The following is a 19,610-nucleotide window of genomic DNA, read 5'->3' as shown; positions in this document are numbered from 1 at the left end:
GGTGTTTTGCACTGGGTGCTGCTTGCAGGGGTGTGCTGGGATTTACAGGGAAGCACTACACAGCTTGGCATTGAAGATCAGAGCCTTGTGAACATCATTGACATCAGTGAAAAAATCATTGACTGGCACTTCCTGTACCCAGAGACCTGGAACAAGCACTAGCCATGCTTGAGTCTCACCATCTCTTTAATACAGATCTCTGTATGCAGGCATATGATGCACTTGGGCCAGTGCTACTAGAGGGAAGGCACTGGTTCATCCCTGCATCCCCTAGGCAGGAGAGATGCTGGGATGGCCATGCTTGGAGCTCCAAGCTGTGTTTCACCCACTGATTTTTAGGTTATATTTTGCTATTGGAAGTTCCAGATGGGGAAGTTTCTGTTTCCCAAGAGAACTGTTTCCCAAAATGTTGTTGGTCGCTTACTTTTTTTTTTTATTTGAGTAAAGCCTGTGTTGATTCCACTCTGCCTGGGTGTAGCAGCAGGGAGGAAAGTGGCCACAGGCAGTTGAAATGTTTAGCGAGAACAAATTAGGGATGCGAGCAAGTAGAATTTGCCTTTCCAGGAACTTAAAAAATGGTGCAATGTGTGCTGAGTTAGTGCAGTGAAAGTGATGAGACTCATCTGGAGAGAGAGCATTGCTGTGAGTAACAGGTTCTTAAGGCACATCTGACCCTGCAGGTGACAGCCAGAATCAGTGCCAGGTTGCCTGCTCTGTGTGTGGCTGTGTCAGTGCCTTGCCAGGACCAACAAAGGCCTGTTCTGCTGGGGGCAGGAGGGGAAGCCTGAGAACATGAGCAGCATCCCCAGCACTGAGTGTGGTTCCATCCTGCTCCTTGCTCCTGCAGGATGGAACCAGGCTAGCATGGGCACGGAGCCTGCCTGGCCCACCACCAGGGTCTGTCCCTCTCCTGGGATCGAGGGCAGCTCCTGCCAGCTGCTGTGCTGCTGCTGTGGCAGTGCTGGACCCCCATCCACAGTGACCCACGTGCTGCCGTCCTGCCTGCCCCCAGCCCTGCAGCGCTCCTTCCTCAGGCACCTTCGCTTCAGGGGAGATCTTCACTCTCTGCTCCTCGAGAAGCGTCTGTCAGAGGTGTGTGAAGGCTGCTCACTGTCTCCTCAGTCTGTGTCCTGAACAACAGGGAGACATTGTCCTTTATGCCTCATATTTGTGAGGAGAAGCCATCCTCCAGTAATCTTCACCCAGCCTTCCTGACCCCCTTAGCTGCACGAGTCCCCTTGTATACTCTCATGTGTGCTGTGACTTCCACATCCTCCCCGTGCCCCTGCAGCTCCAGCAGCCCTGCTCACCAGGCTGTCAGTGAGGACCAGGCCATGACCTGACCTGATGATTCCTTATCTTCTCACACCTCCCTGGGGCACACATAGCCACAGGCACATGGGTCCTTCCCTCCTACCCGTTCTCCTGGCCAGGGTGACTCTCCAGGCACCACCCCCATCTGCACCTACTCTCCCTCGTCCCTTTGGACAAATCTGCACTCACTTCCCCCAGCCCACCCTGCACTTACATGTTGGTATACTGCACAAAAAGCAGCTGGAGGTGATTTCACAGTGCTGCAGTGTCAGGTTGCTGTCCACCTGCACTATTGCAGTGCAGCATTCCTGTTCAGGGGCCTGGAAGGAGCCCGGTGCCCGGAGCTCCTGCATGGAGACACCAACACTGCAGACGTTCCACTCTGCAAAGCCCTGATGAAAACACAGAACTTGCTGGGGCTGCCAGCCGTGGTCTGCTAAAGTGCCATGGCATCTGTCCCAGCTATCCCAGAAGATCCAAGGCTCTGGCTCTGTCGCTTCCTAAGAAACTGAAAGTGCCAGGTGACATCAGGGCTGATCCTCACTCAAAGTGCCTTCATGTGCCAGCTGAGCACTCCTTCTCCTGCCCACGGCCCTGCCTGCACCTGGTCCCTCCCCTGCACTGCTCCATTTGCACAGCCTCTCTCCCTTGTTCCCTTTCCGCTTTTGCCCTACCCGACTCCTCTTGCAGGACTTCCTTCCCAGGGGAATGCAGGGCAGGGATGTGCAGTCAAGGGCAGAAGTTTTCTTGTAAGGAAACATTGAAGCCGAGGCTTCAATCCAGCCTGGAAAGCAGGTCTGGGGAAGCTGGAGGCTCCACCACTGGGTTATGGGTCACCCCAGCACCTGCCCATCACCCTGTTCCCTGCATCTCCCTGGCCTCCCAGGGCTCCGCCTGCCCCAGGCTGCACAGGACACCCCCTGCCCTTGTCCCTGCTGCAGTGGCACGATGGGCTGTTAATTCTGGGGTGCTGGGAGGTGAAGGGCTGCATGTTGTCATCTCCTTGAGAACTGCAGAGAAGGCAGAGAGCTGCAGGTTTGCAGCACCGTGGGCAGCTGCCTGGCACTGCTGGCACAGCCCTGTCAGCCCTGCAGCGAGGCACCGCTGTCCCACTTGGGGCAGACCTGCAAGCTGGGCCCCAGAGCACCCATTGCCACCAGCAGCAGCACGGCTGAACAACGCCCCAAGCACCACAGGGTGCCTGGGTCAGCTCAGGAGCTGGGCAGGGACTAGTGGGGCACGACCTACTCGTGACATTTCGGTGACCAACGCTGCAGCGCAGGCAGTGCTCAGTGAGGGAGTGGTGTCAGGGTGATGGAGCCAGTGCCAGGAGGCCGAGAAACAAGAGTCATGGAGGCATGCACTGCCCAGTAGCTCTGTGAGGTTTTTGGGGAAGGAAGGACCTCTAGACATCCATCCCTCTGGGCTCCTGCCCTGTCACCCCGCAGCAGGCAGAACTGCATCTCTTGCTGTTCCTGGGCAGTGCAGCCCCACAGTATTGCTCATGTCTCACAGTCCCATCCCTGACGTGATGTCCTTGGATGTGTAAGGTGCAGCGAAACAACCCCAAATGTTTCCACTTGTGGCGCCAGCTAAACATAGAATCACAGACTGGTTTGGGTCGGGAGGGATTTTTAAAGGTCATCTAGCCCACATCCCTGCCATTGGCAGAGACACCTTCCACTATCCCGTGTTACTCCAAGCCCTGTCCTACCTGGCCTTGGACACTTCCAGAGATGGGGCAACCATGGCTTCTCTGGGCAACCTGTGCCAGTGCCCCACCACCCTCACAGGGAAGAATTTCTTTCCAACATCCAATTTAAATGAACTCTCCTTCATCATAAAGCATGGCTGCCCACAGTTTGTGATAGAGCTTGCTGTCAGGATAATTCCCTGCAAACCCATTTACTCCTTCCAAGGCTCAGTCCTTGCTGTTTGCCTGTGTAGGAACAGTTTTTCACACCACAGGTCAAAAATCCTGTGCTCCAGGAAAGGTGACAAAGGTGTGCTAGGGGTCCCCGCTGCCAGCAATCCCCCATCCCATGGAGCTCTGCACCATGCCCAGGGAGGCACAGCACCAACGGCAGGGATGCTCCTCAGCTGCCTGCAGACACTGGACAGGGGAGCATTGCTCCTGTCTTGGAATCGAGGCAGTTCCATGAGGACCCATTGTCCATCTCCCAAGGTTCTGGAAGCACATGGGTCCCTGGAGCTTCTGCACTGGAATGCTCCATCCTTGGGTAGTTTTTTGGTTTTTTTTTTTTTTTTTTTTTTTTTTTTTTTTTTTTTTTTTTTTTTTTACCAGCAGTGAGAACTGCAGATGAACAGCCCAGTTATGCCACTCATCCCACTCAGAGCAGGGAACTGAAGCTGGATATTGAAGCACAGTGATCTGCCTGGAAAGCCTTGGGAGTTGTATATTTGCAGGGTAAGAGAGCAGCGACCCGAGACAAAACTGTCTAGAGGTGGGGGAGAAAACTTTCCTTTGTACCCAGGGTGATCTCAAAAGTCATCCACTGAAAATAAATAACAAATTTGGGGTATGTGATAGAAAAAGGCACAGAGAGATGCTGACACTGTTAGATGACATGATGGGGAGGGAAAGAGTTTTCTGGAGAGAAGAAAGGTCCCAGGCAGGAGGAAGCGGAGAGTGGTGCAGATCGTTGTCTTGGAGGGGCGGGGCGGGGGGCAGAGACGTGAATCCAGAACGAAAATGTAAAAGCAAGTGACCTGGGAAGGGCCGGGCCGGGGTTTCAGGTGGGCAGGAATAGCCCCGGCAGTGGCAGCCGCGTGTGACCAAGCAGAACCAACTGCCCGGGGGCAGCGGGGACCGCCCGCCACGCGTGTGCCCAGAGCGGGCAGGAACGGCGGGGAGCTCCCCCACGCGTGTGCCCAGAGCGGGCAGGAACGGCGGGGAGCTCCCCCACGCGTGTGCCCAGAGCGGGCAGGAACGGCGGGGACCGCCCGTCACGCGTGTGCCGAGAGTGGGCAGGGCCGGCGGGGAGCTCCCCCCACGCGTGTGCCCAGAGCGGGCAGGAATGGCGGGGAGCTCCTGTCACGCGTGTGCCCAGAGCGGGCAGGAACGGCGGGGAGCTCCCCCACGCGTGTGCCCAGAGCGGGCAGGAACGGCGGGGACCGCCCGTCACGCGTGTGCCCAGAGCGGGCAGGGCCGGCGGGGAGCTCCCCCACGCGTGTACGAGAGCGGGCAGGAACGGCGGGGACCGCCCGTCACGCGTGTGCCCAGAGCGGGCAGGGCCGGCGGGGAGCTCCTGTCACGCGTGTGCCCAGAGCGGGCAGGGCCGGCGGGGAGCTCCTGTCACGCGTGTACGAGAGCGGGCAGGAACGGCGGGGAGCTCCCCCACGCGTGTGCCCAGAGCGGGCAGGAACGGCGGGGAGCTCCCCCACGCGTGTGCCCAGAGCGGGCAGGAACGGCGGGGAGCTCCCCCACGCGTGTGCCCAGAGCGGGCAGGAACGGCGGGGAGCTCCTGTCACGCGTGTGCCCAGAGCGGGCAGGAACGGCGGGGAGCTCCCCCACGCGGGTGCCCAGAGCGGGCAGGAACGGCGGGGACCGCCCGTCACGCGTGTGCCCAGAGCGGGCAGGAACGGCGGGCACTTCCCCCCACGCGTGTGCCGAGAGCGGGCAGGAACGGCGGGGAGCTCCCCCACGCGTGTGCCCAGAGCGGGCAGGAACGGCGGGGAGCTCCCCCACGCGTGTGCCCAGAGCGGGCAGGAACGGCGGGGAGCTCCCCCACGCGGGTGCCCAGAGCGGGCAGGAACGGCGGCACCTCCCGCTCCGCACCCGCGGCGGGGGCGGGCCCCGCTGCTGCCCCGCCCCGCACCGGCCGCGCTCCTCCCGCCGCGCTGGCACCGCCGCTGCTGCCCAGGTAAGCGCGGGGGGCGGCGGGGACGCGTCCCGGGGAGATGCGAGGCGAGGGGAGCTCCCGGTGCGGGGCCGCTGTCCGGGACCGCACCGCGCCTCGGCCGGGGGCAGCGGTCGGTGCGGCCGCCGCTGCCCGCAGGAGCGGGGGCACCGCGGGGATCGGGATTGCCGGGGCGCGGCGCCGGCCCGGGGGCTCCTCTACAGCCCGAGCTGCCGGCAGGGCCGGGGTCGGAGCCGGGGGCAGGCGGTGCGAGAGCGCCGCATGTCTCCGCATCTCTTCTGAGATGCAGCGAATGCCCAAGAAATCAAAGCGGCATAAAAATGGGTCGCGGAGAAAAGCTGTGTTTGTCCTGAACGGGGTTTAGGTCTCTGTGTCATGTCCTCCCGCCAGCTTGTTCTCCAAGTTTGTTTCCTCCTGACCAGGGGGGACCATGATCTTGCCTGGACAGGGGTGAATGTCTTTAAGCTGAAGAAAGGTAGGTAAGATTAAATGTTAGGAAGAAATTCTCCACTGTGAGGATGGTGAGGCAATGGCAGAGGTTGCCCAGAGAAGCTGTGGCTGCTCCATCCCTGGCAGTGTCCAAGGCCAGGCTGGACAGGGCTTGGAGCAAGCTGGGATAGTGGAAGGTGTCCCTGCCTGTGCAGAGGGGTGTGGAAGGAGATGAGCTTTAAGGTCCCTTTTAACCCAAGCCATTCCATGATCCTTGTGTGTTTCTTCCAACTCATGACATTCTATGGTTCCATGAACTGCATGGTCTCCTTTGAGAGGGAACATCTGAGTGTGATGAATGGAGCTGGACTGTGGTGTTATACTGTAGCTGTTAGTCGTGGAAAACATTGCCGGGATAAACTCCTTCTGCCCTGCTCCAGCTCCTGTGAGGAACGCACATTGCTTTTGTGCAATGGGGACCTGGCAGTGGCAGCACAGCAGGGGCTCGGCTGCCCGCGGTGGAGCAAATGAGAATTAAAGGTCTCTCGTGTTGTGAAATGATTTGATTTTTTCATCAATCACTCTTTATCCATGGAGAATTTCCAACATTTATGATTTTTATTGGCAGATCTTTACGATCTGAACCAAATCCCATGATTAATGATTTCCAGTCTAGCTCACAGAGGAGTGCGGAAGGGTGGCAATGATAGTGCTGCCGAATGAGCCTTTAACCTGCAGCCAGTAAATTGCTGAAGCAGCAGCCAGGAACACAATCCTGCCTTGGCTGTGCTCTGACATGGCGTTCCCGCTGCACTTCTTCGGGAGCCACGGGTGCATGAAACGGCAGCTTTGTGGCTCCGTGTGCTGCTGCAGACACAAACTCCTGGTGACAAAGCGAAGAGCTCGGGGCAGTCACTCCTGCCCACGTCCCTCCCTGCCTGCGCTGCCCATCGCTGGGCCCTGGGCTGGTCTTGCCCTTTTGCAGCGTGACTTCTGCTTCTGTTTCTTGAGACCATCTGAAAGGAAATCACCTGGCAAAGCTGCTTTCTCCAGGTGGGTGTAAGGCAAATCTTGGACCCCACCAGGAAGTGGCTGGAGAGGTAAAGCTTTGGCAGGAGGGCTGTACTGAGGGGCTGGGCAAACGGGGGAGGACAGAGCAGGATGTGAAGGAGGGGTCCAGTGCTGCTCTGGGGATGTCGGAGTTACTGTGAATCAGCCGCTGGGGGACCCTGGAGCAGAAGCCAAGCAGCAGGACTGGGATGGGTATGGAAATGGCAGGAAAGTGAAAATGGGAGAGTTGGCCTGAGAGAAGGGGAAGCTAGCTGGAGAGCTATCAAGAGGGAAGAATGGGGTGAAAAGCTAGAGAGGGGAGGTTGGGGTACCAGGGAGACAAGAAAATGGGGTTCCTATGTGCCAGCCCCTTTGATTTTGGCTCATCTGCTCCATGGGCAGAGGGTGGGCAGCAGTGCATTGCATATCTGCAGAGTGTTACCATGTCCTGTGTGCAGCATCTTCGAGGTGGAGGGACAAGAATCAGTGACATGAACACAGGAGTGGTCCCCCAGTTGGGCATCCCATTCTGGAAGGCTGATCTGCTGGTCTGGGAACCACAGCTAGGGGTTGTAGGACTCTCTTTTCATCCTTTGTAGCATCATTCCTGACAAAAATGGTAACTTCAGGATGGAGACCATCTGTTTTCATCCTCATAATATTTTAAAAATACAAGCTCTCCCTGCCCTAAAAACATCATCCCCTGTCATGCTGTCTTCTGTGTGACTTGATTCTCTTCCCACTGTCTGCCTTTCTCTTGGCAGGCAAGCCCTGTGCCCCTCCCTGGGGTCAGAGCAGGGTTTCTGCAGGTGGTGTTGATAACACAGAGTGCACAGCATGGTCCACGGGGTGGGGGTAGAGCCTTGGGCTCCCCAGTGCTCCAGCCATGCTGGGCTGTGTTCAGAGTCCTGTGTCCTGTGGAGAGAGCTGCTTGTTTTGGCAGCAGAGTCTGGCTTGCCCTGGAGACAGGGCAGTTTGATTTTGCTGAGCCAGACCTTGCTGGGAAACATGGGGGCTCCTCATTGAGGTCATGGGCTGTGGCACCCAGGGTGTTGCAGCAGGTGGAGGGTGGACCCCAGGGTGAGCAGAGAGGGGAGCTGCAGGCAACTCAGGGTGTCAGTAGGACTTTGTGCCGGTGGCTGCTGTGGTTTTTGGGGGAGTTGATCTCTGCAGGGTGGTGAGGATGGCAGGAAGGTGCCTGTGGGCTGTGGAACACTGGTAGTGTGGCTGTGCTTGGACAAGAGCTGGAGCCCAAATACTGTTTCACCCGCACTGTGCACCATGAGGAATGTGGTGTGTTCACTGTGGGGTCTGTGCTGGCTCCTGCTCTGACAGGCTTTGTAGAGATGGACTGGAAGTCTGCCATGCCAGTGGAGACTGGCTGATTTTGGGAAGGGATGGAGGTGAGCTGTGGGAGAGTGCTGGTGCACCTCTGGGCTGAAGCTGGCAGGATCACTAGGGCCGGGAGGATACTGGAGCAGAGGCAGGTGTACTGCTTGGTGAACTGCAAGACTCTTGGGATCCATGTTATATATTTTTATTAATGTCCTCTGCCCACAAAGCAGCTGAAACTGGCTGAGGAGTTGGAGGTGGAAAGCATCACTGGTGGCTGGAGTTGCACCACTGAACACAGATGGAGGAGGAGCGAGCCTGAGACTGTGCATGGTGGCACTAATGTGAAACAAGAGTGGGCCTTCAGGATATGATGGGGAAGGACAGTCTGGGTGTACTCATCAAGGACAGGGGGATGTGGAGTCACCCTAAAGTGTGACTCCACATCCCCTGTCCTTGATGAGTACCCCAAAGTCTTTCTAATACTGGCACAGGTATGGAGGAACCTGGTGGGGTGGTGGCCTAGTTCTGACTACACACTGTGGGAGTCAAACTAGAGCAAATCCCCAGAAAAGTAAGAGAAATGGGCAGTCCTTGTAAGAGCACACCATGACTTGAGTCTGGTGTGAGGGGGCTGGTGATGTGCCGGGTGTGTGGTGGCTCATGGTGGGTGTGTGTGCCTGGGATGGAGCCACAGAGGGGAAGTGGGGCTGAGGGATGGGGTCCCTGTTGGGTGCCATTGTGTGTGGTGAGGAGGTAGATGGGAAAGAATGCTCTGGGTCCTGCTGATGGTCAGGACCAGGTGGACCAGAGTCCTTGTGTCCAGGGACCAGAGGACATGGGACAGACTACGCTTTGTGGGATAGGCTGGAGAGGCTGTGGTGGGATCTGTGCTGCCCTTTGCTTGTAGGGTGTGACCAAAACAGGTCTGCTGCTGGGACTGCTCCACGGCTCCTGCTGGCCTTGTGTTAAAGACAATATTTTGCATGTATGGAGAATTGGCAGCACTGTAGTGGACAGAGTGTGGTTTGGGATCGCGGCTTGTTTTTTCCCACAGCAGGGACCAGAGTCAGAGCCAGCTCTTCCCTGCAAGCATGGATGGTAACACCAGATGCTCTGAGACTCCAGCTGCCCCCTTCTCTTGTGTTCCTGCTTGGGGAATGTGGAACCAGCTTGCAGAGCTGGATGTGAATGGCTGGAATGGGCACACGGTACCCTTCACTCTGCAGAGCAGACAAGCAAGTTTTCCAGATGTTGAGCTCAGTCCTTAAACAGAGCAGAAAAGAAATTACTTGACCTGGACCCTTTAGAGACATCCATGAAGGATGTCTCAACAAGAAAGCGCTGAGCTCTTCAATTAGCTGTAACATCGTCCTGAGTCCAAAAATTGTCTGTGGGAACTGATAAAGCTCCTGAAGGACAAAGTTCTCAGGGCAGAAATAAGCAAATGTTTGCAGACAACAGAGCCCAGATTCAATAAAAAGAAATTTTTTTTTGGTATGCAGGAGCAGTTAAAAACCAGCAGCTCCTGTTCAGTGCAGAGCTGTTGGACATTGCCTTAGAAGACCTATGCTAAAAGTGACTGAAAGCCAGGAAAACAAAGCTGCCATGGGGAAGAGAGGTGGAGAGATCACACACACAGCTGGACTCCTGGCCCTGCCACAGCAGGGAATCCCTGGCCAGAAACAGCCCCGAGGAGCCTGGCAAAGGGCAATGTTTAGAGCTATAGAGGAAGGCCAAAGCTCCCTGGCACTTGTGCCAAACTCCAAGGGAGACCTTTCCTGATCCCAGACTGGCAATGAGCTGTTACCTGAGCATGTGAGCGACCCCTGTGCCTGACCTGTGCAGCTGTCATCGCTCAGGGCACAGCACAGCTGCCTAACCCCTTTCCTTCCTCTACTGGAGGCACCTCAGGGGGGCTCAGCACCACAAAATACTCCAGAAGTGAGGTATCTTGGGAGTAAAAATTAATTTCCAGTCCCATCAGGAGACCATTAGTGCTCCAAAGTGTTGAGGGAGTGAAATCTTTCAACATCTCCTTTTGTTCCCATTTTTAATGAGTGCTGCATCTGGCAAATGTGTGGATGGTCTGTGGTGGTCTCCAGATGCCAGGAATGGATTTTCTTGTTCCTTGTATACCATTGAATCTTTCCCACTGATACCCATCTAAAAAGGTCTTATACCCTTGAGGACCTCCAGATGTTAGTGGGTCCTGTCATGACTCGTGTTGGGTCCATTCTCCAAAGCTTAAGGCAGAATTAGGGTTCAGTCCAGGCTAGTGTGTCACCCTGCTCACAGCTGGAATTGGGTCAGCTGTCCACTAGAGACCTCTTCCAGCCTAAATCCTCCCATGGTCATGGGCAGAAGGTGCAGAGCAAGAGATGCTATGCTGATGGGAGATGAATACCAGCCTAGTCATGACCACAACTGCCATGTTAATGCTCCCTGCACTGAAAGCTGCTGAGAGGTGTAATGTCTCTTTGATTGGCCCTTTGATCCCACTGCCTTTGAGAAACAGCCACCCCAGGGCTCACAGTGCCTGCTTTCCTTTGTGGTTTTCTTTAGTTCTCCAGTACTGAGGAGTTCTCCCTTGACCTTGGGGAAGCTGTCCTCCTCATCCTGACAGAATGTCGTTGGGACATACCTCTTGCTGACCTCTGCTTTGAGATCCTGGTGTGTGTCTGATTAGGGACCTTCCTCATCCTCACTTGTGTGGACCTTGGCTTTCCATGGACCTGTAGCCCCTCTCCTGCAGACTGGTGATGTCAGTGAAGAGACAGAAGTCATCTCCTGGGGAACGGAGCAGGTCCCAGATGTCCCACTTGTTCACTGAATTCCAGTAGCTCTTCAGAAACCTCCTCAAAGGTCTTGTGGATGCTCTGCCAGCTTGCCCCCAGCTTTCCTCCAGATCCTGCTGCAGAGCACTGCAAAGGAAGCAGAGAGCTCACCTGTGTGAGGACAAAAGTCCTTGGAGTCTGCTTGCTGGACTCATGGCAGAGATCATTCAGGCATTTCCAGCTGTGGGAGGAAGCCAGTCCAAGCAGTAGTGCCTGGACATCAAGAGAGGAGGAAGGCTGGCTGAGCACCGGATCCTTAGCTCCCTGGGAGAACAGAGGTTGGATGTGGGTGATGGCAGGATGGGAGCACCCATTGTTGTCTAGTTTCCTTGGAATGATAGGCATGTTCCTGAGCTTTGGGAACCTGAACTGTGTCCCAGCAGACCTAGGGCTAGCTTGGGTCCGTCCCAAGAGGAGGACAGGGCAGCGGAGGAGATGCAGCTGTGGGAGGACCAGGGCTGTGCAAAGCCTGCAGGATCTGGGATTGTAAGACCCAGGGACAGAGACGTTTCTTATTCTGGCAGACAAATCCAGGATCCTCAGGAGCTGCTCTAGCATCTTTGTCTCCTCCGTGCTTCAGCCCCAGGGCAGGGTCCCTTCTCTGAGAGCATGTGGTGAGTTGTCACCAAGCCCCTGCCTTCTGTGGCTGCCCCTGCTAGCCCCTGGTGCCAGGAGATCACATCAGTCATCTACTTGATGACACTGGGAGGTCCCACATTACTGAGGGGAGGAAACTTGGGTCCAGGGCTTGAGAGGAGGGGACAGAGGGATGGGGAGGGGACAAAGCTGCCTTGAGAGGTGGAGAAACCCCCTCTATGTGTCCAGGAGACCTGGTGAGGTGACTTGTGCTGGGCAAGTGGGAAGGGAATGGGAAGCAATCCTCTCACCTCTTCTTCCTCTGGTGGCACCCAGGGCTGGTGTGGCCAAGGAAATGGGAGTCAGGGTGATGTCTACAAAAAGGTGAGTGTGCAGCCAGAAGCTCAGTGAGAGGGTCTGGAGGAGCCTGGAGAGGGCACGGGTGCAGCTGGTGTCCGTGTGCACAGGCCCCCCTCACACAGCAGAGGAATCGTGGCTGAGGGACTCGGCCAACAGTGGCACAAGTGTGTCTCTGCTCAGTGCTCCACAGAGGTCTCCAGCTGGAGCGAGCTGGGACTGACATCTCTGGGAAATGTCCATGTCACAGGGCATGGCCTGGTGCTCATATCTCTGCCAGATTTCTAGGCAGGCAATGCAGGATTACTCACAGCAGCAGGACAGATGCTGACAGATGCTGCAGCTGGATGGGAGGGACCTGGGTGCCAGGTAAGGAAATTATACCGGGGCAATAAACACAAACTGATGCTCAGGGGAAAAAACATTTTTTATACCTATGGTGTACTAATATGCCTATATAGTTATATAGTTGCCACATTAGGTCTTGGAAAGGATTTTGGAGTCACAGCAGAGCACTGGATTAAAACAGGAGCCTGGGGCACTGCAGAGAGCAGAAGCACAGTGCTAATAATAGCTCTGCCAGCACTGCACTGCTCAGAAGTGGTGCAGGCTCTGAATTCTACTCTGAGCCCAGCGGGAAGTGTGGGCTGGAGTGTCCCTGCCTTCCTGCCTGCTCCTGCCTGCTTGTGGCAGATGGGTGCTGTTGGCCATGCTTGGGCAGTGGACACTGGGCTGAACCAGGTGGGCTGTCTGGTCTGATATCCCTGACTTGCACTGAAGCTTGATGTTGCCATATTTTGCATATTTTGCTGCCTTGCAGGGGAAGTGCTCATGGTCAGTAGCCCTAGACTGTTTCCCATGTTTCTCCTGTTAGATAACTTTCCCAGTTTTTCCTGTTGGGGACCAGGCTGGTGTCCCTGGTTGTGTGCTCAGGCAGTGCTCTCTGTGGATGATGGAGTTCTGCAGACAGCCTGGTGGAGGGGCTGGTTCCTCAATCACACTAGAGTTTTTAGGGATGGGACCTGAATGTTCCTCAGCACCACAACAGTTACCTCGTATTTTGGTAGCCCACTCCTTCTTGCCATTTCTGAGCAGATGCTGAAGGTGTTCCTGTTCAGCTGTGTGCCACAGAGTGTGGTTTTGTTCAGGGAACAGATGATGAACTCGTTTACTGAGCATGGACACCTTGTTTAGGTCAGGCTGTCACCCTTCAGGACCTAGCAAGGTTTTACAGGTGATCCTGCGTTCAGCTACCTTGTGTTGTATATGGGCTTATTTCCTTCTCCTAACAGAGCTTATGGCTTTGGCCACAAATACTGCAGGATGCAGCTCTGGGTCGATGCCTCTGGATGCCACTAAGAGTGACATGGCCCTGTTGTGTGCCCTGAGTTGGTCTGACAGGGGAGGCTGGTGCCTTTCTGCAACCATCTGAGTCTCGGGTGATCCTGAAGCATCTCCATGTGCATGCTGGGACTGAGGCTGGGAGCAGCCAGGTGGCTTCTCCTCTGATGTCATCAGCTGAAATCCTACCAAGAACCATTTTGGTTTTGCCTGGGAAGCTCTAGGAGTGGGGAAGGGACACCTCTGATAGCAAACACTTCCCTCTAACCTGCTTTGGGAGGTGCAGATGTCTCAGTGCTTTGGAAAGACTGGAGGGACCATCAGGGGAGAAATTAGGAGATGTGAAGTGGGCTTGAGGGGATGGCTGCAGATTGCCATCTTTAAGGTCCAAACAAAGCAAAGGCATCTTGGATGAATGGGTGACATTCTGACATTCAGGAACTCTGATGTCCCCCCAAGTCCTTGTTAAAACCAGTCAGACCAGCTGGAAACCAGTCCCACATCAGCATCTCTGAGAGGGCTGGAGAAGTGGGAGTGATTCTCTGGTGAAGCATATTTGGGAGCTACCCTTCAACTCACCACCTTTCCAGGGGTCCCTGCTGTGGTCCCCTATATGTGCAGCATCCCAAGGGAATGCTGCAGTGGTGCCAGGGCACTGCTTGCCTGGGCCATGATCCTGTCTTGGGTCACCCACAGTGTCCACTTCTGCTGCAGGAAGTCCACTGCAAAGAGCTGATCTGGGTTAGTGGGACTTGGTTTGCTCCTGAGGTACCAGTGCCAGTATTTTGTTATATGCACTAAATTGTTGCCCTGCATCACTGATACATCAGTGACCCAAGACTCGGTTTGCCTGGTACAAAACCATTTTCCCTTTCTTTCTGCTCGTTCTGGCAAAGGGCTCTACAGCAGCTAGATGCATGTGACATCCCCACTCTGTTTTCCCCCACTGCTCCCAAATCTTCCTCTGCATTTATGCACCTTCTGACATGGTAACTTTTTTTTGCATTTGCTCTTGTATAAACATTGTCATGCTACTTTCCTGGGATGCTCTTGGAAGAAGAGCTCTTCCCTCTATATTTAATAATCCCTCTTTGCTGAGTATCAAATAGCACATGCCTGCTTTGCACCATGGGCAAAGCATCAGGCTTGTGTTCCTCTATAGCTTGGATGGCTTATTCATCATAATCCAGGCTCTGAAGCTGCTTCTGCAACGCAGCTGGGGCTTAGCAAAGGTGATGCTATGCACGGAAGGAGAGTTGGAAGTTGTATTTTGGAGGGATATAGCTGAAAACAGAGGGATACATCCTGATATTTTGAGTTGATGTTTAAGCTAAGGAGAGAAGGTGCTTGGTCTCTAATTTCTTCTTATTGTAAAGATCTCGAGGCATTTTATAAGATACAGAAAAACCTACTTTGCCTGTCTCAAAATATAATCCAGAAATTGTATTTATCTTCCTGCCCAGATCAGAGGGCTTTTTGAAAAATATACGGCAAACCCATAGGAAATCAGTTAAATTCAGGACTGAATAAAACAAATTAAACATACTATTTTATTGCCAGTGTGTTGGATGACTCTTTGCTGTTTTCAGTCATGGAATGGAATTGGAAAGGTTTATCTAAATTCTTAGTCTGTACCAGATCTGAGAGCACCTCAAGTCAAAGCTTATAAGAGACACAACTTGACTTTAAGAATTAAAAAAAAAAATAAATCAATAGTGGAAAGAAAAGGAGGTTGATGCAAATGGTGTGATAGCAAAAGCCCTTTCTCTAAATAATTAATTGTTCCTAAGTCAATGGCATTTCTGCAGGAATGAGCATAATTGGCATAGGGGAACTTGCAGGTCTGTGCAATAGAATAGACTTCTTTTTTTCAATCTCCTAATAATAACACAAAAACCCCAACTAAATGTATTTATGGTTCAGTCATTGTATTTGTGCTGCGACCTGTGCTCTTAGAGCTTTAGTTCCCAAAGGCAGGTCTTTGGGAAGTTATTAAAGTCTGGCCATAAATGATATGGGGGTTTTCGTAATTAACTTTGATGACTGAATTTATAAACTTCATAGCTGAGTTTAGCGGTGTGTCCCAGCACGGTGAGCCCAGCAGTCGCTGTCCCCGTGTCCCCCGGGACACACAGCGTGTCCGTCCGTCCATCCGCGGTGCCGCGGCAGTGCGGGCACGGGCGGCCGAGCTGTCACGGGTTCGGTTCCCGGCCGGCCGCCCCCGCCCTCCGGCCGTGCCCGCTCTCACGGAGCTTTTCTGCCCGACGCAGGTGAGGATCGCCGCGGGAGCCGGGAACCTCCTGTACCATGCGAGGATGTGCCCGCGGCCTCGCTGACCTGCCCGGCCCCGGCCCCGCTGCCCGTCCCGCCCGGCACCATGGGAGGATGCTTCTCCAAGCCCAAACCAGGTGACTGCCCCCGGGCCCCCAGCCCACCGGCCCCGTGCGAGAAGTAGGTCAGCGGTGGACGCTGGCCGGGGGAATGTTAATGCTCGGCTCCTGCAGGGAGGATTACCGCTCTCTTAATGCCCCCAAATTCCTCAGTGCTCTCACTGCCGGGCAGGGAGCTGTGGGGGGTTGCAGCAGTGCCAGGGGGCTGGTAGGTGGGTGGGATGGGAGCTCACCCCATGCCACGAGGGAGGCATCTCTGCCTGGCCACACTGCCTTGCTCTTGACCACCCACCTGCTTCTACCTTTCTGCCAGATCTGGAGCAGAGTTGCCCCCCTCATGCCCCCGTGTAGGTTTGGGTGACAGCTATCCCAGCATAGACACATGGGGCTCCAGCACCTTCCTTCTGCCACGGTTTTGTCACTCTGGCACACTGGCCAGCTCTTATTTCTTTCCCTGCGGGAAGGGGATGACTTGGGAAGGAGCAGACCAGGTCCTGGAGCTGCTCTGCTTTTGGGATTTTATTTTCTTGGTGAAGCTTGTTCATCTGTACTGCTTTCGGTGGGGAAAGCAGCTGTAGACACCTGGACATCAGGGATTCTCCCCTTACCTGGCACATTCCTTCCATGGCGGGGCTGGCTGGGCTCCCTGCTCTCCAAGGTTTGGGGAAGGTTGGGTGGATGTGTGAGGGGCCGGGGTGGTGCCACCTGCTCAGGCAAACTGGCTGGTTGAGGGGGGCCTGGTGTGGAAGTGTCAATGCTCAGCCTTGTGCTGAGCAGGCACGGTGTGATCACCCATACTCACACCCTGGCAGCACCTACATGGCCCTGGCACAGGACCCCAGGGAGTGATGGTTGGTCCTGTCAGTGATGGTTGGTCCTGTCAGTGTTCCTGAAGCTGTCATGGAGGAGTGCTCCCAGCTCCCATCCTGCAGCTTGTTTTGGCCACCTCACAGAGAGCTTACGGTGACCTTGTCCTTGTTACTTGCTTGTGTCCCAGGGCAAGGGGAATCAGAGAATGGTGATGATCTATCAGACCAGTCAGCATCCCTGTGTAGCCTTTGTGAGTGGAAAGACGTCTTTTGGAGACCTTTCCTTGGCAAGTTGTCTTCACTGTCTGAGGCAGGAGGGATTGCAGGTTGAAGGACTAAATGGGTCAGAAGGGCAACAGAAGTTGTGCCTCACCAAACATTCATGGAGTGACATCCCTGCCTTTATGCAAGGCACAATGAGAAAATAAAGGTGCCTTTCTGCCCTTGACCTGTACTGTGATTATGGGGCACCACCAAGGTAATATGGCACTGGACACTCTGACCTGTAAGTCTTCTCCGTGAAAGCCCTGTTTATATGTTTCTTTAAAATGTTTGAGGGGTAAAAACACATCCAGGAATAAATGCTTTTGTTGACTAAATTTGTGACAAACTCTGCTATGAGCTCCACTTAATTTTGTATCATATCAGCAAAACTGTATAATCTTGGACCAGTGTTGGAACACCAATGCTCAGTTTTCCTTAGCTGCCGATTTTTGCAGCTAAGAAGAGAGCTGTATTTGCATAGCTGGGCCAGATGCCTGAAAATGGCACCCTGCAATGCCCCTCCATCCCTCAGCTCTGGTTTGGATTAGCATCTTCAAAGGCTTTGCACAAGCCTTCCACAGCCCCCGGATCGCTCACCACTGGCTGCAGGACTTCATCCAGGCTTATCAAACCTGCAAATGCAAGGAGCTAAATAGAGGCATTTGAGGATACTGATTGTTCTAGCAAAGGGTTTCACTGATGTTTCATATGGGAATTGTACAGTATAAGAACTGAGTACTGGACTTTACAATTCCTTTTCTGAATAAGAAGCAGGGTCAGAATAGAGCTATTTGCTCCATCAGTACTGTTTCCACATCAAGGGAATATTTCGGATGCAGCCTGAAATGAACAGAATTGATTCAGGCACTTTTTCAAGGTGTACATGAGATCTTTATCTGCTCCACCTCCTTCATTACAAGAGACCCTCAGTCGTCCTGAGAACCCTCGAGATAACCTTGGCACTGTGCACATATCACCTTTTGATGGGCAGATGAGTGATACAAGAGCTCTGGGGAGTGGAGTCTCTAAATAGCTGTGCTGACTGTACTGTCGGCCAGCCATGAGGTGGGGGTTCCGGCTGCAGCACCCATCCCTGTCCGGATATTTCAGTGTTTAATTAAGAGCTCGTATTCAAACAGTGAAGCAATCTGCTGTTATCTCCAGTGCTGCAGTCCCGTGATGCCAGATCCTCTTCTGAAGGCTCAGTTCTCAGTCTCTGCATAACTCTCTCCTCGGGTTTGTCTCGGGTGTGTGATGCATTGGGGATGAGCTGCCCAGCTGGCAGCCTGCACGGTGTCCCAGCACCCGCTCCCACAGCACAGCCAGATCAGGATAATGAGTGTCAGGAACCATCATGTGCCAGCTCTGTGTGAGCTGCAGCAGCTCTGTCTCTGCCCTGGGTATTAGGAGAGTGGCTTCAAAATCTATAAATTTTGATTCTTCTTCTGCTGGGCTCAGTGTTTGATAGCAGGGCAGTCGCTTCGCAGCACATGGGGTATCTTGGGGTGGGCTTCACCCTTGCATGGAGGATGCATTTAGAGGGAGTGTGCTCCCTGCACACTGCTTCACACTGCTGGAGGGTCTGGACCGGGTGCCATTGGCTGTGTGATCTGAGCTTGGCTCTGAGCTTGTCCCCAGCCTTGCTTGGTAAGTCCCACCTCCTGCTTTTGGACTGTAGCATTTGCTGACAGAGCATCTGGGAGAGCAGAGCCAAGCACATTTTACATGGTAGTTTTGTCTTTGGCTCTGTCATTTTTAACAGAATGATGGAATCATGGAAGGGTTTGGGCTGGATGGGTCTGTAGAGACCAAGTAGTTTCAACCCCTTGCTGTGGTCAGGGACATCTTCCACAAGACCATGTTGTTCCAAGCTCTGTCCAGCCTGGCCTTGGAAGGAGGGGAGAAGTGCTCCATAGAAATGGTTTGGAATCTCTTTGAGACCCCCTGAAGTCACAGTCATTGGGGCTTGCAGTTGACGTGGGGTGGGCAAGCCCAGGGGATGCCTGGAGAGTGCAGCTCTGGCAGGGCACAGTGAGCCCTAAGCACGTCCCATGGTGCTGGATTACTCTTGCTGGCTTTGGGAAAATAAACCCTGCTGGGGTAAACTGAGATTTTTAGCGGTGCCTGCTGGTCCCTCCAGCATCATCCCTTGATGCATTTCTGGTTTCCAGTGCTCCCAAAGCTGTTGGCACCATACAGCCAGCAGCAGGTTGTTCCCTGCCCTCAGTGCTCCTGTGCCCTGTGCCTGCAGCCCTGAAGTGGCACACCCTGGGGCACTGCAGGGTTTTAGGGCTGGGGAAGGCAGACACACTGCTCTCCCCTTGCCAGCTCAGCTCCTCCATCCTTTATAGCTAGACATCTTCATCTTATTCAGACTCCCCTTGGCTCAAGTCAGCTCTTGGCTCAATTCTCTCTGTCAATTCTCTCTTCCCATATTAGCTCAGTATTTTCCTGGTTTCTAGTATTTTAAGTATTGGGTACCTGAAGGTACAACCTTTCAATGTCCCAATATCCATAATTTAAATTTAGCCTCCAGAAGGGCTCTGAGCCATACTGGGAACCCAGTCCTGTGATAAAGAAGTATTGGGCCATCCAATTGCCCTAATTTTTAAAAAATAATGCCTGTGACCCTGCACTGCAGCCCAGCCACCTGCCACCACCCTGCTTTGGGATCAATGTCAACAGTTCCAGTCTCACATCTAAAGTACCTCTCCAAGAGCAAGCAGAGATTTTGACTAGTCCCACCAGGCTGTGAATAGTGATGGAGAAGGAATAAGTTTACAGGAGATGTAATGGGATATTAAGCTTTGACTGCTTGGGTGAATGACACCAAGGCAAAGCACAAGAACATGGTGGCCACAAGAGAAAAAAACAACACCAGAGCCAACAGTGATAAATGGTGTTGGGACATGGTTCCTGATTGTATGTGAAGAATGCCAGCAGTGCTCAACCTGAGGCTGAAAACCTGGGAGAAAAAAAATCTATCAGCATTTATAGTCTTGTCAAGAACCTGTGTTTTAAATGATTCTA

The 19,610-nt window shown here is 54.0% G+C and overlaps 1 protein-coding gene across 4 annotated transcripts in view; it reads left to right on the top strand.

Moving 5' to 3' along the window:
• The first annotated feature begins 5,130 nt into the window (after positions 1-5,130).
• Positions 5,131-19,610, top strand: part of AIFM3 (apoptosis inducing factor mitochondria associated 3) — a 65,948-nt gene continuing 51,468 nt past the window's right edge. For all 4 annotated transcript variants that reach the window (XM_058036629.1, XM_058036630.1, XM_058036628.1 and 1 more), the window contains exons 1-2: positions 5,131-5,198; positions 15,388-15,525. In XM_058036629.1, coding sequence (XP_057892612.1) covers positions 15,495-15,525 — 31 coding nt within the window. In that variant the 5' untranslated portion in view covers positions 5,131-5,198; positions 15,388-15,494. The remainder of the gene's footprint in view (positions 5,199-15,387; positions 15,526-19,610) is intronic.

Source organism: Melospiza georgiana, chromosome 18, assembly GCF_028018845.1.
Source record: "Melospiza georgiana isolate bMelGeo1 chromosome 18, bMelGeo1.pri, whole genome shotgun sequence".
Classification (NCBI taxonomy): Eukaryota; Metazoa; Chordata; class Aves; order Passeriformes; family Passerellidae; genus Melospiza; species Melospiza georgiana.
The sequence above is the reverse complement of the archived record's forward strand: the minus strand, read 5'-3'. Positions and strand labels throughout refer to the sequence as shown.